General features: G+C 51.1%; 1 protein-coding gene across 1 annotated transcript; it reads left to right on the top strand.

Moving 5' to 3' along the window:
- Positions 1–5,560: 5,560 nt before the first annotated feature.
- Positions 5,561–27,068, top strand: LOC142250724 (bile salt-activated lipase-like). The gene is made up of 11 exons (XM_075322926.1): positions 5,561–5,783; positions 5,873–6,026; positions 6,296–6,418; positions 6,748–6,945; positions 8,457–8,587; positions 8,931–9,038; positions 9,140–9,257; positions 11,126–11,312; positions 12,781–12,984; positions 26,140–26,337; positions 26,765–27,068. Exons 1-11 carry the CDS (start codon positions 5,721–5,723, stop codon positions 26,937–26,939), a joined length of 1,659 nt encoding a protein of 552 aa, XP_075179041.1. The 5' UTR covers positions 5,561–5,720; the 3' UTR covers positions 26,940–27,068.
- The last annotated feature ends 752 nt before the right edge of the window (positions 27,069–27,820 follow it).

The raw sequence follows: 27,820 nt of genomic DNA on the forward strand, positions 1-27,820 counted from the left end.
ATACACGGCTCAGCAGACAGTATCACACAGGGGAGGATTAGATACACGGCTCAGCAGACAGTATCACACAGGGGAGGATTAGATACACGGCTCAGCAGACAGTACCACACAGGACCGGATTAGATACACAGCTCAGCAGACAGTATCACACAGGACCGGATTAGATACACAGCTCAGCAGACAGTACCACACAGGACCGGATTAGATACACAGCTCAGCAGACAGTATCACACAGGAGAGGATTAGATACACAGCTCAGCAGACAGTATCACACAGGATAGGATTAGATACACAGCTCAGCAGATAGTATCACACAGGATAGGATTAGATACACAGCTCAGCAGACAGTATCACACAGGAGAGGATTAGATACACAGCTCAGCAGACAGTATCACACAGGAGAGGATTAGATACACGGCTCAACAGACAGTATCGCACAGGATAGGATTAGATACACGGCTCAGCAGACAGTATCACACAGGAGAGGATTAGATACACGGCTCAGCAGGCAGTATCACACAGGACCGGATTAGATACACAGCTCAGCAGACAGTATCACATAGGACCGGATTAGATACACAGCTCAGCAGACAGTACCACACAGGACCGGATTAGATACACAGCTCAGCAGACAGTATCACACAGGACCGGATTAGATACACAGCTCAGCAGACAGTACCACACAGGACCGGATTAGATACACAGCTCAGCAGACAGTATCACACAGGGGAGGATTAGATACACAGCTCAGCAGACAGTACCACACAGGACCGGATTAGATACACAGCTCAGCAGACAGTATCACACAGGACCGGATTAGATACACAGCTCAGCAGACAGTACCACACAGGACCGGATTAGATACACAGCTCAGCAGACAGTATCACACAGGGGAGGATTAGATACACAGCTCAGCAGACAGTACCACACAGGACCGGATTAGATACACAGCTCAGCAGACAGTACCACACAGGACCGGATTAGATACACAGCTCAGCAGACAGTATCACACAGGGGAGGATTAGATACACGGCTCAACAGACAGTATCACACAGGAGAGGATTAGATACACGGCTCAACAGACAGTATCACACAGGATAGGATTAGATACACGGCTTAGCAGACAGTATCACACAGGAGAGGATTAGATACACGGCTCAACAGACAGTATCACACAGGAGAGGATTAGATACACGGCTCAACAGACAGTATCACACAGGATAGGATTAGATACACGGCTCAGCAGACAGTATCACACAGGATAGGATTAGATACACGGCTTAGCAGACAGTATCACACAGGAGAGGATTAGATACACGGCTCAGCAGACAGTATCACACAGGGGAGGATTAGATACACGGCTCAGCAGACAGTACCACACAGGACCGGATTAGATACACAGCTCAGCAGACAGTATCACACAGGACCGGATTAGATACACAGCTCAGCAGACAGTACCACACAGGACCGGATTAGATACACAGCTCAGCAGACAGTATCACACAGGAGAGGATTAGATACACAGCTCAGCAGACAGTATCACACAGGATAGGATTAGATACACAGCTCAGCAGACAGTATCACACAGGATAGGATTAGATACACAGCTCAGCAGACAGTATCACACAGGAGAGGATTAGATACACGGCTCAACAGACAGTATCGCACAGGATAGGATTAGATACACGGCTCAGCAGACAGTATCACACAGGAGAGGATTAGATACACGGCTCAGCAGGCAGTATCACACAGGACCGGATTAGATACACAGCTCAGCAGACAGTATCACACAGGACCGGATTAGATACACAGCTCAGCAGACAGTACCACACAGGACCGGATTAGATACACAGCTCAGCAGACAGTATCACACAGGACCGGATTAGATACACAGCTCAGCAGACAGTACCACACAGGACTGGATTAGATACACAGCTCAGCAGACAGTATCACACAGGGGAGGATTAGATACACAGCTCAGCAGACAGTACCACACAGGACCGGATTAGATACACAGCTCAGCAGACAGTATCACACAGGACCGGATTAGATACACAGCTCAGCAGACAGTACCACACAGGACCGGATTAGATACACAGCTCAGCAGACAGTATCACACAGGGGAGGATTAGATACACAGCTCAGCAGACAGTGCCACACAGGACCGGATTAGATACACAGCTCAGCAGACAGTATCACACAGGACCGGATTAGATACACAGCTCAGCAGACAGTATCACACAGGAGAGGATTAGATACACAGCTCAGCAGACAGTATCACACAGGATAGGATTAGATACACAGCTCAGCAGAAAGTATCACACAGGATAGGATTAGATACACAGCTCAGCAGACAGTATCACACAGGAGAGGATTAGATACACAGCTCAGCAGACAGTATCACACTGGAGAGGATTAGATACACGGCTCAACAGACAGTATCGCACAGGATAGGATTAGATACACGGCTCAGCAGACAGTATCGCACAGGAGAGGATTATATACACGGCTTAGCAGACAGTATCACACAGGAGAGGATTAGATACACAGCTCAGCAGACAGTATCACACAGGAGAGGATTAGATACACAGCTCAGCAGACAGTATCACACAGGAGAGGATTAGATACACAGCTCAGCAGACTATCACACAGGAAGGATTAGATACAGTATTCGTCAGATGGTATCACACAGGATTGGATACACGTCAAAGAAAAAGATAAACGTATTCCAGCTCATGGCTGTTGGCAGTGGTGTTCACAGAATAAAGATTACGGCAAAGATCATCAGCAAAAAAGAAAAAAACCTCCGGAATCATCGACCGCCGGGAAATGCGAGGATAAAATGAACCTCCTTTTATTATCCAGAAAATAAAATCCATAGACATCCATAGGAACAGGTAGAAAGACGCGTTTCGGACGCACAGTCCTTTTTCAGATCCTGTGGAAACCACAGAATCACCGGGCGGGAAACGACCGGCATCAGCAATAATCGGAAGAGACACAAATCAGAGACCGATGAATACTATAGAATACGTCATTATTAAGTGTCCATGGAAAATATCCACCTCTCTGTGTTGTAGCCGTTTTATTAAATCCTCTTCCCCCTGTTTTGATTGCATTTTTTAATTCTGTGCACTTTGAAACCATTTTGATCCCCGCACATGTCTGCAGATTTGTTCAGCAGACATGTGCCTCACAGACACAAGTGGATCCGTGATCCACCCGCACCTGTTAACTCCTTAAATTACACTGTCAAAATGTGACAGCACGATTTAAATGCCCAGTGCGGGTAACACGCACTTACCCACTGCCATCGGACGCCCCGCGACATGATCACATGGAGCTGATAGTAGCACAGGGTGATGTGATGACTCCTGTCACTGCCTGTCACTGCCGGCAGAGCACTGGCTGTAACAGAAGACGAGCATTTCTGCTGATCTGAGCTGTGCGGCTCTGATCAGGAGAAATGAATGAGCGATCAGACTGCTGATCCTTATATCCCCCTTTAGGGGGACTAATAAAATAAAAAAAAAAGTTTAACGAGGCGTCACACCGACCTGGGGCGTCACATCCACACGAGGCGTCACACCGACCTGGGGCGTCACATCCACACGAGGCGTCACACCGACCTGGGGCGTCACATCCACACGAGGCGTCACACCGACCTGGGGCGTCACATCCACACGAGGCGTCACTCCGACCTGGGGTGTCACACCGACACACCAGTGTTACCATATAGTGAACACAGTGAATAATTATCACACAGGATTGGATACAGGGCTCAGCAGTCAGTATCACACTGATTGGATACACGGTTCGGCAGTCAGTATCACACAGGATTGGATACAGGGCTCGGCAGTCAGTATCACACAGGATTGGATACACAGCTCGGCAGTCAGTATCACACTGATTGGATACACGGTCCGGCAGTCAGTATCACACAGGATTGGATACAGGGCTCGGCAGTCAGTATCACAGGATTGGATACAGGACTCGGCAGTCAGTATCACACAGGATTGGATACAGGGCTCGGCAGTCAGTATCACACAGGATTGGATACAGGGCTCAGCAGTCAGTATCACACAGGATTGGATACACAGCTCGGCAGTCAGTATCACACAGGATTGGATACACGGCTCGGCAGTCAGTATCACACAGGATAGGATTAGATACATGGCTCGGCAGTCAGTATCACACAGGATTGTATACAGGGCTCGGCAGTCAGTATCACACAGCATTGGATACACGGTTCGGCAGTCAGTATCACACAGGATTGGATACAGGGCTCGGCAGTCAGTATTACAGGATTGGATACAGGGCTCGGCAGTCAGTATCACACAGGATTGGATACACTGCTCGGCAGTCAGTATCACACAGGATTGGTTACACGGCTCGGCAGTCAGTATCACACAGGATTGGATACATGGCTCGGCAGTCAGTATCACACAGGATTGGATACAGGGCTCGGCAGTCAGTATCACACAGGATTGGATACACTGCTCGGCAGTCAGTATCACACAGGATTGGTTACACGGCTCGGCAGTCAGTATCACACAGGATTGGATACATGGCTCGGCAGTCAGTATCACACAGGATTGGATCCACGGCTCGGCAGTCAGTATCACACAGGATTGGATACACGGCTCAGCAGTCAGTATCGTACAGGATTTGATTCACAGCTCTGCAGTCGGTATCAGAGGATTGGATACACGGCTCGGCAGACAGTATCACACAGGATTGGATACACGGCTCTGCAGTCGGTATCACACAGGATTGGATACACGGCTCGGCAGTCGGTATCGCACAGGATTGGATACACGGCTCTGCAGACAGTATCACACAGGATTGGATACACGGCTCTGCAGTCGGTATCACACAGGATTAGATGCACAGCTCGGCAGTCGGTATCAAAAAGGATTGGATACACAGCTGGGCAGTTGGAATCACACTGGATTGGATACACGGCTCTGCAGTCGGTATCAAAAAGGATTGGATACACAGCTGGGCAGTTGGTATCACACAGGATTGGATACACGGCTCTGCAGTCGGTATCACACAGGATTGGATACACGGCTCTGCAGTCGGTATCACACAGGATTGGATACATGGCTCGGCAGTTGGTATCACACAGGATTGGATACACAGCCCGGCAGTCAGTATCACACAGGATTGGATACACAGCTCGACAGTTGGTATCACACAGGATTGGATACACGGCTCGGGAGTCGATATCACACAGGATTGGATACACAGCTCGGCAGTTGGTATCACACAGGATTGGATACACAGCCCGGCAGTCAGTATCACAGGATTGGATACACAGCTCGACAGTTGGTATCACACAGGATTGGATACACGGCTCGGGAGTCGATATCACACAGGATTGGATACACAGCTCGGCAGTTGGTATCGCACAGGATTGGATACACGGCTCGGCAGTCGGTTATCTAAGGTGACGTTTCTTGATATCTCTGTAATAAGCTTATTGATCATTAATGGAAAATCTAATGTGTGGGAGTGTGAGCGGCCGCGGCGTCTGCACCCGGGGGCTCGGTGCCCATCCTGATAGCCGGGCGCAGGTGCTCGGGGTCCCACGCTGGCTGGCATTGCCGCTCTTGGCACGGGTGCCGCTGGGGGTGGCGTGATGTGAGGGGCTTATATATGAGGCGCTGAGCCCGTGGTGAGCACCGCTGGAGGGGAGCACTCGTCCCGCAGACAGGATGGCGCACTTGCTGCACTTCTTGGCCTTTTCCAGCCTTCTGGTGGCCGCCCGCTCAGCCACGGTGAGTCCACGTCAGCACCACTCTCTGTTGTCTGCCGTTGCACAGAAGCTTGTGCGCCACTCTCTGATATCTTTGCCTTTCCTCCGCAGCTGGGCGTGGTGCACACCGAGGGGGGATTTGTCGAAGGAACCAGTAAGAAGATCGGCGTGATCTCTCCAGATTATATCGATATCTTCAAGGGGATCCCATTTGGTGCTCCGACTAAGGTTCTGGAAAAACCCGAAAAACATCCGGGCTGGTCCGGTAAGAATGACGTGTGCGGTTACCTGTCTGCATCACATCCAGAGCTGTAATCACAATTCTGCCTCTAATCTATTGGATCCCCACAATGCGCTGCACTCGTCAAATTACCCTTGAAGCATTGAGGGTGGTCCGCGGACATCCGGTTCTGCAATGTAGGGGCTTTAAGGAAAGCAGCAGAACTATGAATGCAGCTCTGGAGGTGACCGGAAGGTGAAGCTTCATGACGATCGTCTGCTCTTTTCTAATTGAATTTTGCTTTTTTTGCTTAGGAACCCTGAAAACCACGGAGTACAAGCCGCGCTGCGTGCAGGCGAACCTGCTGCAGAACGACGTCATCGGCAACATGGACTGTCTGTACCTGAATATCTGGGTCCCGCAGACCCGCTCGGCAGGTGAGCGCCGCTGTGTACACCGCTCCATGTTGGAAAGGGTCCGATCCATATCAGCAGGGCAGGTCTTGTGCTGTGACAATTAGTAAATCGAGGCTTTTTTCTTCCACAAACAGCGCCCCCCGTCTATCCACAGGTGGGGTCTGGTATTGCAGCTTGGCTCTATTGAATCAAGTGGCGCTGCAATATCACACACAACCTGCAGATGGAGGGGGCGCTATGCCTGGAAGAAAGCAATGTATTTCTAACCCTGTGCATCACTTGGAGAAGCCATTGTTTCCTCCATTGTTCCATTGTTTCCTCTCTTATCATGTATTTCTCTTGCCTTTTAGTTTCTACAAAATTGCCCGTCATGGTGTGGATTTACGGTGGAGGCTTTCTACTCGGCGGAGGACAAGGAGCCAACTTCCTGGACAACTACCTGTATGACGGAGAGGAGCTGGCTCTGCGCGGCAAAGTCATCGTGGTGACCCTCAACTACCGCGTGGGACCCCTGGGATTCCTCAGCACCGGAGACGCCAATGCCCCTGGTAAGACTCGAGTCGGTCTGGTATCACGAGGAGGAAAGGGGCGGCCACCGGAAGCGAGGGGCGGCCACCGGATATGGAGGCAAGGGACTGCCGCAGGATACGGAGGCGAGGGGCGGCCACTGGAAGCGAGGGGCGGCCACCGGATATGGAGACGAGGGGCGGCCACCGGATACGGAGGCGAGGGGCGGCCACTGGAAGAGAGGGGCGGCCGTGGGATACGGAGGCGAGGGGCGGCCACTGAATGCGAGGGGCGGCCACTGAATGCGAGGGGCGGACGCAGGATACGGAGGCGAGGGGCGGCCACCGAATGCGAGGGGCGGCCGCGGGATACGGAGGCGAGGGACGGCCGCGGGATACGGAGGCGAGGGACGGCCGCGGGATACGGAGGCGAGGGACGGCCGTGGGATACGGAGGCGAGGGACGGCCGCGGGATACGGAGGCGAGGGGCGGCCGCGGGATACGGAGGCGAGGGGCGGCCGCGGGATACGGAGGCGAGAGGCAGCCGCGGGATACGGAGGCGAGGGGCGGCCGTGGGATACGGAGGCAAGGGGCGGCCACTGAATGCGAGGGGCAGCCACTGAATGCGAGGGGCGGACGCAGGATACGGAGGCAAGAGGCGGCCACCGAATGCGAGGGGTGGCCGCGGGATATGGAGGCGAGGGACGGCCGCGGGATACGGAGGCGAGGGACGGCCACGGGATACGGAGGCGAGGGACGGCCGCGGGATACGGAGGCGAGGGGCGGCCGCGGGATACGGAGGCGAGGGGCGGCCGTGGGATACGGAGGCAAGGGGCGGCCGCGGGATACGGAGGCGAGGGGCGGCCGCGGGATACGGAGGCGAGGGGCGGCTGCGGGATACGGAGGCGACTGGCGGCTGCGGGATACGGAGGCGAGGGGCAGCCGCGGGATACGGAGGCGAAGGGCGGCCGCGAGATACGGAGGCGACGAGCGGCCACCACATACGGAGGCGAGCGACAGCCGCGGGACACTGAGGCGAGGGGCGGCCACCGGACACAGAGGCGAAGGACAGCTGCGGGACACTGAGGCGAGGGGCGGCCACCGGATACGGAGGCGAGGGACAGCCGCGGGACACTGAGGCGAGGGGCGGCCACCGGATATGGAGGCGAGGGATAGCCGCGGGACATGGAGGCGAGGGGCGGTCACTGGATACGGAGGCGAGGGACAGCCGCAGGACACTGAGGCGAGGGGCGGCCGCAGGATACGGAGGCGAGGGACAGCTGCGGGGTACGGAGGCGAGGGGCGGCCGTAGGATACGGAGGCAAGGGACAGCCGCGGGACACGGAGGCGAGGGGCGGCCGTAGGATACGGAGGCGAGGGACAGCCGCGGGACACGGAGGCGAGGGGCGTCCGTAGGATACGGAGGCGAGGGACAGCCGCGGGACACGGAGGCGAGGGGCGGCCGTAGGATACGGAGGCGGTTGTTTCAATTTCTCATTTCCTTTGTATTTTGTAATTTCTTCAGTTTTTTGGCTTTTTTTTATTTTATTTAGGGAACTACGGTCTGTGGGATCAGCACATGGCCATCGCCTGGGTGAAGAGGAACATCGTTGCCTTTGGAGGGGACCCCAGTAACATCACCATCTTCGGGGAGTCGGCAGGGGGTGCCAGCGTCTCCCTACAGGTAATGATCTGTGTGAGGAAATGGTGGATTTGGTTGTCTCCTGATCACCGTTATGTACCTCAGAGCAGCGCTCCCTCCACATAGATATAACCTCAGATACCGGCTGCCACCACTAGAGGGCGGTCTGTGTACAGACACCCATAGATGACTGAGTACAGATCGCCCTCTAGTGGTGGCACCAGGCAGCCGAGGTTTTCATCACTGTGCGGGGGATCGCTGCTCCGGGATGAATAATGGAGCTGTGGAATATTAGAAAAAGCTGCAGATTGCAGTCCCATTATTATTTTGCGCAAGTTGAAGCTGAAGCCGCATTTAACCCTTGCTTTTCCTTTCTGCGCTGCAGAGTCTGACTCCATACAACGTGGGACTCATCAAGAGAGCCATCACCCAGAGCGGGGTGGGCCTGTGCCCGTGGGCCATCCAGCGGGAACCTCTCATGTGGGCCAAAGAGGTGACTCATGTACAACCCTCACCGTCCGCACCGTCTGCGTCTGGACGGACGATGTGCATGCTCCGATAGGAAAATTTACTGGAAATCAATCTCCATTACAGCTGGCGGCAAAGGTCGGATGCCCGGTGGATGACAGCGCCGCCCTGGTGACCTGCCTGAAGCAGACCGACCCCAAGGCCATCACCCTGGCGTACCAACTGCAGCTGACCAACCTCGACTGTGAGACCCCAGATAAAAAACAGGGCCACCGGGGGGGGTCAGATCATGTGCCCCGAGGCCGACAGCAAAAAGAGCCCGACACCGGGGGTGCAGGATATTGACCCTGACACTGGGGGTACAGGATAATGACACTGGGGGTACAGGATAATGACACTGGGGGTGCAGGATACTGACCCTGACACTGGGGGTACAGGATAATGACACTGGGGGTGCAGGATACTGACCCTGACACTGGGGGTACAGGATAATGACACTGGGGGTGCAGGATAATGACACTGGGGGTACAGGATAATGACACTGGGGGTACAGGATAATGACACTGGGGGTGCAGGATACTGACCCTGACACTGGGGGTACAGGATAATGACACTGGGGGTACAGGATAATGACACTGACACTGGGGGTACAGGATAATGACACTGGGGGTACAGGATAATGACACTGACACTGGGGGTACAGGATAATGACACTGGGGGTGCAGGATACTGACCCTGACACTGGGGGTACAGGATAATGACACTGGGGGTACAGGATAATGACACTGGGGGTACAGGATAATGACACTGGGGGTGCAGGATAATGACACTGGGGGTACAGGATAATGACGCTGACACTGGGGGTACAGGATAATGACACTGGGGGTACAGGATAATGACACTGGGGGTACAGGATAATGACACTGGGGGTACAGGATAATGACACTGGGGGTGCAGGATAATGACACTGGGGGTGCAGGATAATGACACACTGAGGGTACAGGATAATGACACTGGAGGTACAGGACAGTGACACTGGGGGTACAGGATAATGACACACTGAGGGTACAGGACAGTGACACTGGGGGTACAGGATAATGACACACTGAGGGTACAGGATAATGACACTGGGGGTACAGGATAATGACACTGGGGGTACAGGATAATGACACTGGGGGTACAGGATAATGACATTGACACTGGGGGTACAGGATAATGACACTGGGGGTACAGGATAATGACACTGGGGGTACAGGATAATGACACTGAGGGTACAGGATAATGACACTGGGGGTACAGGATAATGACATTGACACTGGGGGTACAGGATAATGACACTGGGGGTACAGGATAATGACACTGGGGGTACAGGATAATGACACTGGGGGTGCAGGATAATGACACTGGGGGTACAGGATAATGACACTGGGGGTACAGGATAATGACACTGGGGGTACAGGATAATGACACTGGGGGTGCAGGATAATGACACTGGGGGTGCAGGATAATGACACACTAGGGGTACAGGATAATGACACTGGGGGTACAGGACAGTGACACTGGGGGTACAGGATAATGACACACTGAGGGTACAGGATAATGACACTGGGGGTACAGGATAATGACACACTAGGGGTACAGGATAATGACACTGAGGGTACAGGACAGTGACACTGGGGGTACAGGATAATGACACTGAGGGTACAGGGTAATGACACTGGGGGTACAGGATAATGACACTGGGGGTACAGGATAATGACACTGGGGGTACAGGATAATGACACTGGGGATACAGGATAATGACACTGGGGGTACAGGATAATGACACTGGGGGTACAGGATAATGACACTGGGGATACAGGATAATGACACTGGGGGTACAGGATAATGACACTGGGGGTACAGGATAATGACACTGGGGGTACAGGATAATGACACTGGGGGTACAGGATAATGACACTGGGGTGAAGGATAATGACACTGGGGGTACAGGATAATGACACTGGGGTACAGGATAATGACACTGACACTGGGGGTACAGGATAATGACACTGGGGTACAGGATGCGGACATCGGGGGTGCAGGGTACTGACCCGCTCTCACTCTCTGCAGACCCCCTGGTGCACTATTTGGCCTATTCCCCAGTCATCGATGGAGACTTCATTCCCGATGAGCCGCGCAATCTGTTTGGTAACGCCGCGGATGTGGACTATCTCGCCGGAGTCAATAACATGGACGGACATCTTTTTGCTGGCATTGATGTGCCGAACATTAACCGCCCCCTGCAGAGAGTGACACCGTAAGTCTGACACTACAGTATATACTCCCTCACCGTCGTGTCTGACGCTTGTCTCTTGTAGATCCGCCTCTTGTAGATCCGCCTCTTGTAGATCCGCCTCTTGAAGGTCCGCCTCTTGTAGGTCCGCCTCTTGTATGTCCGCCTCTTGTATGTCCGCCTCTTGTATGTCCGCCTCTTGTATGTCCCCCTCTTGTATGTTCCCCTCTTGTATGTCCCCCTCTTGTAAGTCCCCCTCTTGTATGTCCCCCTCTTGTATGTCCCCCTCTTGTAAGTCCCCCTCTTGTATGTCCCCCTCTTGTATGTCCCCCTCTTGTATGTCCGCCTCTTGTATGTCCGCCTCTTGTATGTCCTCCTCTTGTATGTCCCCCTCTTGTATGTCCCCCTCTTGTATGTCCGCCTCTTGTATGTCCGCCTCTTGTATGTCCGCCTCTTGTATGTCCGCCTCTTGTATGTCCGCCTCTTGTATGTCCCCCTCTTGTTTGTCCCCCTCTTGTATGTCCCCCTCTTGTATGTCCGCCTCTTGTATATCCGTTTCTTGTATGTCCGCCTTTTGTATGTCCGCCTCTTGTATATCCGCATCTTCTATATCCGCCTCTTGTGTATCCGCCTCTTGTATATTCACCTCCAGTGTATCCGCCTTTTGTGTATTCGCCTCTTGTATGTCCGCCTCTTGTATGTCCGCCTCTTGTATGTCCACCTCTTGTATGTCCGCCTCTTGTATATCCGCCTCTTGTATGTCCGTCTCTTGTATGTCCGCCTCTTGTATGTCCGCCTCTTGTTTGTCCCCCTCTTGTATGTCCCCCTCTTGTATGTCCGCCTCTTGTATATCCGTTTCTTGTATGTCCGCCTTTTGTATGTCCGCCTCTTGTATATCCGCATCTTCTATATCCGCCTCTTGTGTATCCGCCTCTTGTATATTCACCTCCAGTGTATCCGCCTTTTGTGTATTCGCCTCTTGTATGTCCGCCTCCTGTATGTCCGCCTCTTGTATGTCCGCCTCTTGTATGTCCGCCTCTTGTATGTCCACCTCTTGTATGTCCGCCTCTTGTATATCCGCCTCTTGTATGTCCGTCTCTTGTATGTCCGCCTCTTGTATGTCCGCCTCTTGTATGTCCGCCTCTTGTATGTCCGCCCCTTGTACGTCCGCCTCTTGTATGTCCGCCTCCTGTATGTCCGCCTCCTGTATGTCCGCCTCCTGTATGTCCGCCTCCTGTATGTCCGCCTCCTGTATGTCCGCCTCTTGTATGTCCGCCTCTTGTGTGTCCGTCTCTTGTATGTCCGCCTCTTGTATGTCCGCCTCTTGTATGTCCGCCTCTTGTATGTCCGCCTCTTGTATGTCCGCCTCTTGTATGTCCGCCTCTTGTATGTCCGCCTCTTGTATATCCGCCTCCTGTATGTCCGCCTCCTGTATGTCCGCCTCTTGTATGTCCGTCTCTCAGCCTCCGCTCATCTAATCTCTGCCTGACAGGGAAGACGTGCACAATTTGGTGCAAGGACTGACGCTTCCTAAAGGCACCGCAGCCCTGGACATCGCCTACAACCTGTACACCGATGGCTGGGGGCCCAACCCCGACCCCGATCTCGTGAAGAAGACTGTTGTCGACATCGAGACCGACTACATCTTTCTGGTCCCAACACAAGAAGCTCTAGGACTTCACTACCAACACGCCAAGTATGTACCAGGCCATATAAGATATCAGATGCCCGGGTTATACCAGCTGTACCTATATAATTATATACAGGGGATGCCCGGGTTATACCGGCTGTACATATATAATTATATACAGGAGATGCCCGGGTTATACCGGCTGTACATATATAATTATATACAGGAGATGCCCGGGTTATACCGGCTGTACATATATAATTATATACAGGAGATGCCCAGGTTATACCGCCTGTACATATATAATTATATACAGGAGATGCCCGGGTTATACCAGCTGTACATATATAATTATATACAGGGGATGCCCAGGTTATACCAGCTGTACATATATAATTATATACAGGAGATGCCCAGGTTATACCAGCTGTACATATATAATTATATACAGGAGATGCCCGGGTTATACCGGCTGTACATATATAATTATATACAGGAGATGCCCAGGTTATACCGGCTGTACATATATAATTATATACAGGAGATGCCCAGGTTATACCGGCTGTACATATATAATTATATACAGGAGATGCCCGGGTTATACCGGCTGTACATATATAATTATATACAGGGGATGCCCGGGTTATACCGGCTGTACATATATAATTATATACAGGAGATGCCCAGGTTATACCGGCTGTACATATATAATTATATACAGGAGATGCCCGGGTTATACCAGCTGTACATATATAATTATATACAGGGGATGCCCGGGTTATACCGGCTGTACATATATAATTATATACAGGAGATGCCCAGGTTATACCAGCTGTACATATATAATTATATACAGGAGATGCCCGGGTTATACCAGCTGTACATATATAATTATATACAGGAGATGCCCGGGTTATACCGGCTGTACATATATAATTATATACAGGAGATGCCCGGGTTATACCGGCTGTACATATATAATTATATACAGGTGATACCCAGGTTATACCGGCTGTACATATATAATTATATACAGGAGATGCCCAGGTTATACCGGCTGTACATATATAATTATATACAGGAGATGCCCGGGTTATACCGGCTGTACATATATAATTATATACAGGAGATGCCCAGGTTATACCGGCTGTACATATATAATTATATACAGGAGATGCCCAGATTATACCAGCTGTACATATATAATTATATACAGGGGATGCCCGGGTTATACCGGCTGTACATATATAATTATATACAGGAGATGCCCAGGTTATACCGGCTGTACATATATAATTATATACAGGGGATGCCCGGGTTATACCGGCTGTACATATATAATTATATACAGGAGATGTCCGGGTTATACCGGCTGTACATATATAATTATACACAGGAGATGCCCAGGTTATACCGGCTGTACATATATAATTATATACAGGAGATACCCAGGTTATACCGGCTGTACATATATAATTATATACAGGAGATGCCCGGGTTATACTGGCTGTACATATATAATTATATACAGGAGATACCCAGGTTATACCGGCTGTACATATATAATTATATACAGGAGATGCCCGGGTTATACCGGCTGTACATATATAATTATATACAGGAGATGCCCAGGTTATACCAGCTGTACATATATAATTATATACAGGAGATGCCCAGGTTATACCAGCTGAACATATATAATTATATACAGGAGATGCCCGGGTTATACCGGCTGTACATATATAATTATGTACAGGAGATGCCCAGGTTATACCAGCTGTACATATATAATTATATACAGGAGATGCCCAGGTTATACCAGCTGTACATATATAATTATATACAGGAGATGCCCGGGTTATACCGGCTGTACATATATAATTATATACAGGAGATGCCCGGGTTATACCGGCTGTACATATATAATTATATACAGGAGATACCCAGGTTATACCGGCTGTACATATATAATTATATACAGGAGATGCCCGGGTTATACCGGCTGTACATATATAATTATATACAGGAGATGCCCAGGTTATACCGGCTGTACATATATAATTATATACAGGAGATGTCCAGGTTATACCGGCTGTACATATATAATTATATACAGGAGATGTCCAGGTTATACCGGCTGTACATATATAATTATATACAGGAGATGCCCGGGTTATACCGGCTGTACATATATAATTATATACAGGAGATGCCCAGGTTATACCGGCTGTACATATATAATTATATACAGGAGATGCCCGGGTTATACCGGCTGTACATATATAATTATATACAGGAGATGCCCGGGTTATACCGGCTGTACATATATAATTATATACAGGAGATGCCCGGGTTATACCGGCTGTACATATATAATTATATACAGGAGATGCCCGGGTTATACCGGCTGTACATATATAATTATATACAGGAGATGCCCGGGTTATACCGGCTGTACATATATAATTATATACAGGAGATGCCCGGGTTATACCGGCTGTACATATATAATTATATACAGGAGATGCCCAGGTTATACCGGCTGTACATATATAATTATATACAGGAGATGTCCGGGTTATACCGGCTGTACATATATAATTATATACAGGAGAAGTCCAGGTTATACCGGCTGTACATATATAATTATGTACAGGAGATGCCCAGGTTATACCGGCTGTACATATATAATTATATACAGGAGATGCCCAGGTTATACCAGCTGTACATATATAATTATATACAGGAGATGCCCGGGTTATACCGGCTGTACATATATAATTATATACAGGAGATGCCCGGGTTATACCGGCTGTACATATATAATTATATACAGGAGATACCCAGGTTATACCGGCTGTACATATATAATTATATACAGGAGATGCCCAGGTTATACCGGCTGTACATATATAATTATATACAGGAGATACCCAGGTTATACCGGCTGTACATATATAATTATATACAGGAGATGCCCGGGTTATACCGGCTGTACATATATAATTATATACAGGAGATGCCCAGGTTATACCGGCTGTACATATATAATTATATACAGGAGATGCCCGGGTTATACCGGCTGTACATATATAATTATATACAGGAGATACCCAGGTTATACCGGCTGTACATATATAATTATATACAGGAGATGCCCAGGTTATACCGGCTGTACATATATAATTATATACAGGAGATGCCCGGGTTATACCGGCTGTACATATATAATTATATACAGGAGATGCCCAGGTTATACCAGCTGTACATATATAATTATATACAGGAGATGCCCGGTGTCACAAACCACCGGGGGGGTCACTCAGAAATCCCCCGCGCTGGCTACCAGTACGTCACAATCGGGGGGTAACAAGTGGGGGTCACCCCTCCTTTATACCTCCCGACCGACAGACAGAGCACGTGACGCGCTCTCTAGCGCCCCTCTTATAGTCAGGCCAATTATGGAATTGCCCGACAATAAGCAAGGAGGCCGCTATACTACTTATGCCGATTATTGAAGGGTCCCCGGTGAGAGTGGGGTATATATTCCCCCGACCTCCGCGGGCGGAATATATAAAACCTCCCCGAATCTCACTGGCCTCCCCACAATAATCCTTGGCACAACTCGCTGCCACCAACCGCTTCACGGTAACTATTAGCCGAACACACAGACGTGGGATTCAAGATCGAGATAACAGAACAGCCCAAGATTAATTATATAATTTAATCAGCCTAAAGCACACTAGAAACTACAATATATACAATAGGGAATCTACAGAATATACATATGTCAGAGTACAGTTACAGATAAAGCATGGTTTACAAACAGGCATACACAGTTCCCGCAGTTACCTTGTGCGTCTGGCCACAGGGGGGCGCTGTAGACCAGGTTTCCAGGAACTCCCACAGATGTTTCCTACACGTGACCCCCAGCGAAAGAACACTGGAAAATGGCCGAAGTAGGGTTATCAACCTGGGCAAATCCAGGTCCCCTCCTACCTTAGTGACCTCAGAGGGAGCACTGCTCCACCCCTGGCTGGAGTTATGGACAATCCACAACATGGAATATGGGCCATAACTTTGCCTGGGAGCGTCGTAGGCGGACGCCAACGCTCTCATTGTGACAGCTATGAATTTAGCTACAGAATGAGAGGACTCGTGACTTGTCTACTAGTTCCACATTGGCTGATATCACGCCTGGGGTATTTCCCAAGCTCCCGCTCCCATAAAAAAGGGTGTGCCAGCATCGTCCGCATGCGGAGACACCATTTTTATGGTTGCCATATTTATCGGAAATATGGCTTGCGAGATATGAACCATTTTTTACTGGAGTCGTTCTGTCTGGATACTTCCAAGCTTGCTAATGAGATAGCAGCTCCTACCACAGGGTCACGGCAGGGAGTCATCCTGTGTCCATTGTTCCCACATCACCTAATTTCCATATCATAGGAGATGGCCATGGGATGTGACACCTTCACAGATGCTGGACATTGAGGACAAGAAGGGAGGGGGCACTGCCAGGGAGTGATGGGCGATTATGACTGGAAGTCATAATTCATCTTCATATCCCGGGATTTGCCTCACACCTCCCCCCTTTTGAGGGCGCTAGGGGGCAGCACACTCCGGTGTTCCCCCGTGCGCCCGTCCGCGACCTCTCCTTGTCGGGACAGCCCGTCTGCGTTACCGTGGTCACGGCCCCTTTTGTGGCGAATGGTGAAGTTGTATTGCTGGAGCGCAAGGCTCCATCGCAACAATCGCCCATTCGTCCCAGAGACGGTGTGCAACCAGCTGAGGGGATTGTGGTCCGTCTCCACGATGAAGTGGCGCCCGTATAGATAGGGTTGCAGACGCTGCAGGGCCCACACTATGGCCAGGCACTCCTTCTCCATCGTGGAATAGGCCACTTCCCTTGGTAACAGCTTCCTGCTCAGGTACAAGACTGGGTGCTCTTGGCTCGCAGAGTCCACCTGGCTGAGCACCGCACCGAGGCCGAAGTCACTGGCGTCGGTCTGTACTACAAACGGCCGCGTGAAGTCGGCTGCCTGTAGCACGGGCGGGCTGGACAGGGCGTCCTTTAGGGCCCGGAAGGCTGTCTCGCAGTCCATTGTCCAATCGACTGCAGAGGGCAGCTTCTTCTTGGTGAGGTCCGTCAAGGGCTTTGCCAGGCTACTATAGCATGGAACAAACCTCCTATAGTACCCAGCGGTCCCCAAGAAGGACATCACCTGCTTCTTGGTCCTGGGGGTGGGCCAGGATGCGATGGCCTCCACTTTCTCAGGCTCGGGCTTCAGTGTTCTCCCACCTACCCGGTGACCGAGGTACTGGACCTCGCTCATGGCCAGCTGACACTTTCCCGGCTTGATGGTCAAACCTGCCTGGTGGATCCGCCTGAGCACCTGTGCTAGATGCTCTAGGTGATCTTCCCAGGTGGGACTGAAGACGGCAATGTCATCCAGGTACGCGGCCGCGTACCCTTCAAGTCCCTTGAGCAGGGTGTTGACCATCCGCTGGAAGGTGGCAGGGGCATTCCTCATCCCGAATGGCATCACCGTGGACTCGTACAGTCCAAATGGGGTGATAAAGGCAGAGCGTTCCCTGGCCTTGCGAGTCAGGGGGATCTGCCAATATCCCCGGCTCAGATCCATGATGGTCAGGTACTGAGCCCCGGCCAACTGATCGAGCAGGTCATCGATGCGTGGCATTGGGTACGCATCGGCGACCGTGACAGCATTGAGCCCCCTGTAGTCCACGCAGAACCGAGTGGTTCTGTCCTTCTTAGGGACGAGGACTACAGGCGAGGCCCAAGCGCTGTTGGATGCCTGGATCACCCCCAGCTTCAGCATCTCGTCAATCTCCTGGCGCATGTGTTGCTGCACCTCCAGGGAGACCCGATATGCTGAACGCCGGATCGGGGGATGATCCCCAGTGTCCACGTGATGGACAGCCAAGTCAGTCCTTCCGGGCTGGTTGGTAAACAACCCCCGGAAGGGGTGTAGGGTGGCCCACAGCTGGGACCGTTGGTCCTCCAAGAGCTGGTGGCCAACCTCCACATCCTCAATGGATCCGCCTGCCCTAACCTGGGCTAGCATATCCAAGAGGGTTTCCGCTTCTCCCTCCTCGGGCAGGTTGCACACGGGGAGCGCACATGCCTCCCGCTCATGATGTGCCTTCATCATGTTCACATGGAAGGACTTCCGCCTTCCACGGGCAGGGTCCAGGGTGACCAGGTACGTCACAGGGTTGAGCTGCTGGTACACGAGGTATGGGCCTTCCCAGGCTGCCTGAAGCTTGTCCTGTGGTACGGGGACCAGTACCCACACCTTTTGACCCACTTGGTAGGTCCTCTCACAAGCGTTCTGGTCGTACCAACGCTTCTGATCGGCCTGGGCTTGAGCCATATTGTCGTGTACCAGTTGCGTCAAGGCCTGCATTTTGTCCCGGAAGCGCATGACATACTCGATAACCGACACTCCAGGGGTGGCCAAATCCCCTTCCCAAGCCTCTTTCACCAGAGCCAGGGGGCCCCGCACACGTCGCCCGTACAGGAGCTCAAACGGTGAGAATCCTGTTGAGGCCTGTGGAACCTCCCGGTAAGCAAATAACAGGTGTGGGAGATACCGCTCCCAGTCACGCCCATGGGAGTCGACCAACATCTTAAGCATCTGCTTTAAGGTGCCATTAAACCGCTCGCACAGGCCATTAGTCTGTGGATGGTACGGGCTGGCCACCAGATGTCGCACCTGGACTTGCTTACCGAGGGCCTCCATCAGCTGGGACATGAATTGGGTCCCCCGGTCAGTGAGCATTTCCTGGGGAAAACCCACTCGGGAGAAAATCTCCAGCAATGCGGTGGCCACCTTGTCAGCCCGAATGGACGACAAGGCCACTGCTTCTGGGTACCGGGTGGCATAGTCCACTACCGTCAGTATGAAGCGTTTCCCGGAGCTGCTGGGGATGGCCAGCGGGCCGACCAGATCCACAGCCACCCTCCTGAAAGGCTCATCGATGATTGGCAGAGATACTAGTGGGGCTTTGGGGTGTGGCCCCGCCTTCCCCACTCTCTGACAGGTTTCACACGAACGGCAGTAGGCAGCCACATCGGCCCCCATTTTTGGCCAGTAGAAATGCTGGTTTAACCTGGCCTTGGTCTTAGCGATCCCTAGGTGTCCGGCCATCGGAATCTCATGTGCGATCCGCAACAACTCCGTCCGGAACGGATAGGGTACCACCAACTGTCGGTCCCTGGGCCACGCCTCCGGTGAACCCTGCTGGACCGTGGCCCGGTACAGCCGTCCTTGGTCCCAGACCACTCGCTCCGGGTCCGAGTCCGAGGGAGGCTGTGCCGCCTGCTCCTTAAGAGCTTTCAGGCTGTCGTCAGCTTCTAACGCTGCCTGAAACCCCTGACTAGATGTGGCCAGAATCGACGAGACTGTCACATCTTCGGTCAGTACCCCGGGACCTGTGTCCTGGCCTCCACCTGACTCGGCTGCCACTTGGTCAGAAGGGGAAGAGCTATCGGACCTCCGGGAGGCCCCTTGGCTTCCAGCACTCCCACTGCGGGTGACAGCGGCCACAGCCGCTGCGACCGTGGGTCGTGCCTGCTCCTCCTCCGTTCCTGACCAAGTCGCCGGTTCAGGCAGACCTACCTGGCTTCCTGACACCCCGGTTGTGGGGGAACCATGCACCGAGATCTTACCTGGGAGCACTTCCGCTCCTGGACCGGCCCCAATCTCACCTGCCTGTTCCCCTCCTGCAGCAACAGAACCCCGCGGTGAAATCTCTGGGGACCCCACATTTGCTGTGGTAGCCCCCCCCCCACACACTGGTCCTCCCCCTGCAGCACCCTGCTCTCTGCTTATCCCTGCAGAGGGCAACAGATCCCAGCTCACAGGCTGAATACTTGTAGAGGCATTGTCACACCTTTCTCTGACCCCCTCCCCTGTCACAGCTGCAGCTGTGTGTGTGTCTATGGTGTCTATGCAAGCAGAAATATCAGAGTTCACTCCCTCCTCCCTTACATCATTCATAGATAACACATTAACATTGTCCGGAGGCATGTCAGTACTGGCTGAAGGTTCAGCCCTTGGTTGGGGCCCAAACTGGGAGGTTATCTGCCCCAAATCTGTCCCAAGTAGCACGTTTGCGGGGATCCGATCAGTTACCCCCACCTCCCTCACCCCTCGCCCTGCGCCCCAGTCCACATAAATGTCAGCAACAGGCAGCGCCGGGTCAATGCCTCCAATCCCGGAGACAGCGAGGGTTTTTCCAGGGATCAAGTCTTGGGGGGACACCATCTCAGGCCGCACCAGAGTCACCTCCGAGGCGCTGTCTCGCAGTCCCATGGTCACAGACCGGCCGACGGTGACAGGTTGGAAGCTGTCCAGGGACCTACCACCACCCCCACCCACACAATACACCTTGGGCGGCCCTTGGGACGGGGACGGAGCCGGGGCCTTGGGACGCTGAGGGCACATGGCCTTGAAGTGTCCAGGTAGGTTGCACTGGTGGCACCGTCTTGGTTCTGCCACGGGCCTGGAGAGGGGAGTTGAGGGGGACACCCCCTGCAGTCTAGGGGCAGGTGGGGCAGTCGCAGAGTTCATCTTACCCCCTCTCCAGGTGCTGCTGGTGGCTGCTCTCCTGGCCTCAGGAGCCCGATTGTTGGTGTAGTCATCGGCCAGGGCAGCTGTAGCCGTGGACCCCTTTGGCTTCTGGTCTCGGATGAACTGGCGGAGATCCTCAGGGCAGTTCCACAAGAGTTGCTCCGTGATGAACAAGTCCAGGATCTCCGGTCCGGTGGAAAGCTGCAGGCCTTGGGTCCAGTGGTCGGCAGCTCGGGCAAGTGCCCGCCGGTGGTCAGCCCAGGAGTCCTTTGGTCCCTTCTGTAGGCTCCGGAACTTCTTGCGGTAGGACTCTGGAGTGAGGTTGTACTGTTGGATCAGGGCCCGCTTGATGGTGTCGTAGCCCTGATCTGCCTCAGCAGGCAAGTCCCCAAGGATATCCAGGGCCTTACCCCTTAAACGGGGGGTCAGGTATTTGGCCCACTGGTCCTTGTCCAGATGGTGCTGCAGGCAAGTCCGTTCAAAAGCAGTCAAGAAAGAGTCCAAGTCTCCATCCTTCTCCAGCACTGGGAAGTCCTCAACACGGACCTTTGGAAGTTTGGTGTCTTGAAGGTCACGTGTGGCTGATGAGGGCCGGAGCTGAGCTAGCTGCAGCTGGTAGTCACGCTCTGCCTGGCGCTCTTCACGTGCTGCTTGCCGCTCCGCAGCCTCACGCACTGCTTGCCGCTCCGCAGCCTCAGCGTCACGCGCTGCCTGTCGCTCACGCTCGGCCATGAGTATCTCGTAGGTATCCCGGTCTCCAGCCTGGAGAAGGGCCATAGCCATTTGAAGAAGGCTATCCGAGCCTCCCAGGCTCGGTGGAATGGCACGTGGTGATCTGCGGCCCGCTGCGGAGCCTGGTGCTTCACTGTCCATTGCAGAGCGGAGGGCTGGCATCTGGCTCGTTGAGGACCCTTGGGTGAGCTGCTCCTCATCTTGCCCATAATTGCCAGGTTGTGCAATGTCCTCTGCAGAGCTGTTCTCTGGCGTCGGGCTCTTGGAGGGCTCGTGGACAACCTCCTCATTACTGTCCACAGCACCGTCCTCCCTCTCTTCGGCTCCTGCTTTAGCATTGGCCAGTTACATAGCTCTGCTCCTGGTGCCATCAGCCATTCTTGCAGACTTTGGTCACTGACACAGAACTGACACCTGATGCCTCCACACACCTTACAGTATCTGCACTCTGACACTCTAGTGTTGAGCTAGTCTGAAGACCCCAGCAGCCGCAGCTGCTGCAGGCAGTCTTTAGTGTCTGGGAGTATGGGTCTCACACTCACACACACTATTATCTCGATCCCACCGCTTGCCACCAATATGTCACAAACCACCGGGGGGTCACTCAGAAATCCCCCGCGCTGGCTACCAGTACGTCACAATCGGGGGGTAACAAGTGGGGGTCACCCCTCCTTTATACCTCCCGACCGACAGACAGAGCACGTGACGCGCTCTCTAGCGCCCCTCTTATAGTCAGGCCAATTATGGAATTGCCCGACAATAAGCAAGGAGGCCGCTATACTACTTATGCCGATTATTGAAGGGTCCCCGGTGAGAGTGGGGTATATATTCCCCCGACCTCCGCGGGCGGAATATATAAAACCTCCCCGAATCTCACTGGCCTCCCCACAATAATCCTTGGCACAACTCGCTGCCACCAACCGCTTCACGGTAACTATTAGCCGAACACACAGACGTGGGATTCAAGATCGAGATAACAGAACAGCCCAAGATTAATTATATAATTTAATCAGCCTAAAGCACACTAGAAACTACAATATATACAATAGGGAATCTACAGAATATACAGTTATGTCAGAGTACAGTTACAATCAAAGCATGGGTTACAAACAGGCATACACAGTTCCCGCAGTTACCTTGTGCGTCTGGCCACAGGGGGGCGCTGTACCCAGGTTTCCAGGAACTCCCACAGATGTTTCCTACACGTGACCCCCAGCGAAAGAACACTGGAAAATGGCCGAAGTAGGGTTATCAACCTGGGCAAATCCAGGTCCCCTCCTACCTTCGTGACCTCAGAGGGAGCACTGCTCCACCCCTGGCTGGAGTTATGGACAAAATCCACAACATGGAATATGGCCATAACTTGGCCTGGGAGCGTCGTAGGCGGACGCCAACGCTCTCATTGTGACAGCTATGAATTTAGCTACAGAATGAGAGGTTTCATGACTTGTCTACTAGTTCCACATTGGCTGATATCACGCCTGGGGTATTTCCCAAGCTCCCGCTCCCATAAAAAAGGGTGTGCCAGCATCGTCCGCATGCGGAGACACCATTTTTATGGTTGCCATATTTATCGGAAATATGGCTTGCGAGATATGAACCATTTTTTACTGGAGTCGTTCTGTCTGGATACTTCCAAGCTTGCTAATGAGATAGCAGCTCCTACCACAGGGTCACGGCAGGGAGTCCTCCTGTGTCCATTGTTCCCACATCACCTAATTTCCATATCATAGGAGATGGCCATGGGATGTGACACCTTCACAGATGCTGGACATTGGGGACAAGAAGGGAGGGGGGCACTGCCAGGGAGTGATGAGCGATTATGACTGGAAGTCATAATTCATCTTCATATCCCGGGATTTGCCTCACACCCGGGTTATACCGGCTGTACATATATAATTATATACAGGAGATGCCCGGGTTATACCGGCTGTACATATATAATTATATACAGGAGATGCCCAGGTTATACCGGCTGTACATATATAATTATATACAGGAGATGCCCGGGTTATACCGGCTGTACATATATAATTATATACAGGAGATGCCCGGGTTATACCGGCTGTACATATATAATTATATACAGGAGATACCCAGGTTATACCGGCTGTACATATATAATTATATACAGGAGATGCCCGGGTTATACCGGCTGTACATATATAATTATATACAGGAGATGCCCAGGTTATACCGGCTGTACATATATAATTATATACAGGAGATGTCCAGGTTATACCGGCTGTACATATATAATTATATACAGGAGATGCCCAGGTTATACCGGCTGTACATATAAAATTATATACAGGAGATGCCCGGGTTATACCGGCTGTACATATATAATTATATACAGGAGATGCCCGGGTTATACCGGCTGTACATATATAATTATATACAGGAGATGCCCGGGTTATACCGGCTGTACATATATAATTATATACAGGAGATGCCCAGGTTATATCGGCTGTACATATATAATTATATACAGGAGATGTCCGGGTTATACCGGCTGTACATATATAATTCTATACAGGAGATGCCCAGGTTATACCGGCTGTACATATATAATTATATACAGGAGATGTCCAGGTTATACCGGCTGTACATATATAATTATACACAGGGGATGTCCAGGTTATACCGGCTGTACATATATAATTATACACAGGGGATGCCCGGGTTATACCGGCTGTACATATATAATTATACACAGGGGATGCCCGGGTTATACCGGCTGTACATATATAATTATATACAGGAGATGTCCAGGTTATACCGGCTGTACATATATAATTATATACAGGAGATGCCCGGGTTATACCGGCTGTAGATATATAATTATATACAGGAGATACCCAGGTTATACCGGCTGTACATATATAATTATATACAGGAGATGCCCAGGTTATACCGGCTGTACATATATAATTATATACAGGAGATACCCAGGTTATACCGGCTGTACATATATAATTATATACAGGAGATGCCCGGGTTATACCGGCTGTACATATATAATTATATACAGGAGATGCCCAGGTTATACCGGCTGTACATATATAATTATATACAGGAGATGCCCGGGTTATACCGGCTGTACATATATAATTATATACAGGAGATACCCAGGTTATACCGGCTGTACATATATAATTATATACAGGAGATGCCCAGGTTATACCGGCTGTACATATATAATTATATACAGGAGATGCCCGGGTTATACCGGCTGTACATATATAATTATATACAGGAGATGCCCAGGTTATACCAGCTGTACATATATAATTATATACAGGAGATGCCCGGGTTATACCGGCTGTACATATATAATTATATACAGGAGATGCCCGGGTTATACCGGCTGTACATATATAATTATATACAGGAGATGCCCAGGTTATACCGGCTGTACATATATAATTATATACAGGAGATGCCCGGGTTATACCGGCTGTACATATATAATTATATACAGGAGATGCCCAGGTTATACCGGCTGTACATATATAATTATATACAGGAGATGCCCGGGTTATACCGGCTGTACATATATAATTATATACAGGAAACGCCCGGGTTATACCGGCTGTACATATATAATTATATACAGGAGAAGTCCAGGTTATACCGGCTGTACATATATAATTATATACAGGAGAAGTCCAGGTTATACCGGCTGTACATATATAATTCTATACAGGAGATGCCCGGGTTATACCGGCTGTACATATATAATTATATACAGGAGATGCCCAGGTTATACCGGCTGTACATATATAATTATATACAGGTGATGCCCGGGTTATACCGGCTGTACATATAGATCACTATATACTTGTGTTATATCAGTTTGGTGCCTGCTTCTTGTCTCCGGTTGTAGGTCTGCTAAGACGTTCAGCTACATGTTCTCGCACCCGAGCCGGATGCCCATATACCCGAGCTGGGCCGGAGCCGATCACGCCGAAGATCTCCAGTACATGTTCGGCAAACCATTCAGAAACACCGTGGCCTACAGACCCCAGGACCGCGACGTCTCCGAGGCCATGATGGCGTACTGGAGCAACTTTGCCACCACCGGGTAAGACGAGCGTCCGGCAATAGTCTGTATGAGCTGCCTGTGCGGCCAGCTATTACTCCCTGTTATCAGCCATTACTGGGGGAGGAGACTGTATACACCTGTCCTGCTATCTATTACTCCCTGTTATCAGCCATTACTAGGGAGAGGAGAATGTATACACCTGCCCTGCTATCTATTACTCCCTGTTATCAGCCATTACTGCAGAGAGGGTGCCTGTATACACCTGTCCTGCCATCTGTTACTCTCTGTTATCAGCCATTACAGGGGAGAGGGTGCCTGTATACACCTGTTCTGCTATCTATTACTCTCTGTTATCAGCCATTACTGGAGGAGGAGCCTGTATACACCTGTGCTACCATCTATTACTCTCTGTTATCAGCCATTACAGAACCCTTGCTCAGACTGTTGTTTTTTCTTCTACCCCCAGAGATCCCAGTAAAGGAAACTCTAAGGTGCCGACCCCGTGGTTGATCTACTCCACGCAGTACGGACAGTACCTGGATATCAACAGCAAGATCACCCACAAGTCCATGAAGCAGGATCTGCGCTCCCCTTATGTCAAGTTTTGGGTCGGCACCTACCGCAGTCTCCCCAGCCAGTGACCGGAGGAGGGCGACGGTGCTGGACATGGGCAGAGGAGGGGTGACACCAGGCGACCCTGTGTTATACTCCGGGGGACCCTCATCCCTCTGCTCCTGTTGTGCTGTATGTGGCGCCACCATGAATTAAATTGCAGATATTAATACTTTTGGTCTTTTTGGTTTTTTTTTATCAATTCTAGAAAAGTGACATTTATATCCACAACATCCGATTATTTTATCATTCTGACCGTGCAAAGTAATAGTCTATAGCATGCAGTTTCTCTACTGGCCACTAGATGTCAGCACAGCAGGATCCACCCTCCCTCGCTTTCCAGCAGTGCTGCGCTGACATATTAGTTATCTCTACTAAGGGGAGGGTTTTATTTAGAGGTTAATGCATCTAATACCGACTTAAATAAATGCGGACCACTCCCCTAGACGCCCTGGGGGGCTGCCCCCTCTATTTGCCCTTAATTGTTGCCATCCCTGATACCATATGAACAGTGTAATGCATCACTTGCCCTGCGGGGGCGCTGCAGGGAGACTGAGCACCTACAGGCAGGGGTCACTGGTGTCCCTGGGATTTTTAGGACCTTTCTCCTGTCGGGGGACCCCTTTTATGTCTTTTTTATATATATATATATATATATATATATATATATATATATATATATATATATATATATATATATATATATATATATATATATATATACGCATAAACATATATACACAGTAAGTACACACACATATATATATATATAAAATATATACTGATAAATCAGAGCGGCGGTGCTATATTTGGGCCGCACCACATGTTATATCCCATGGTTTGGAGGAGAAGCAGCTGCCATCGCTGGCACTCAGCTGTGTATATAGCAATTAACCTTCATTCCGTGATA

The sequence above is a fragment of the Anomaloglossus baeobatrachus genome, chromosome 9 (genome assembly GCF_048569485.1).
Source record: "Anomaloglossus baeobatrachus isolate aAnoBae1 chromosome 9, aAnoBae1.hap1, whole genome shotgun sequence".
In the NCBI taxonomy this organism is placed as follows: Eukaryota; Metazoa; Chordata; class Amphibia; order Anura; family Aromobatidae; genus Anomaloglossus; species Anomaloglossus baeobatrachus.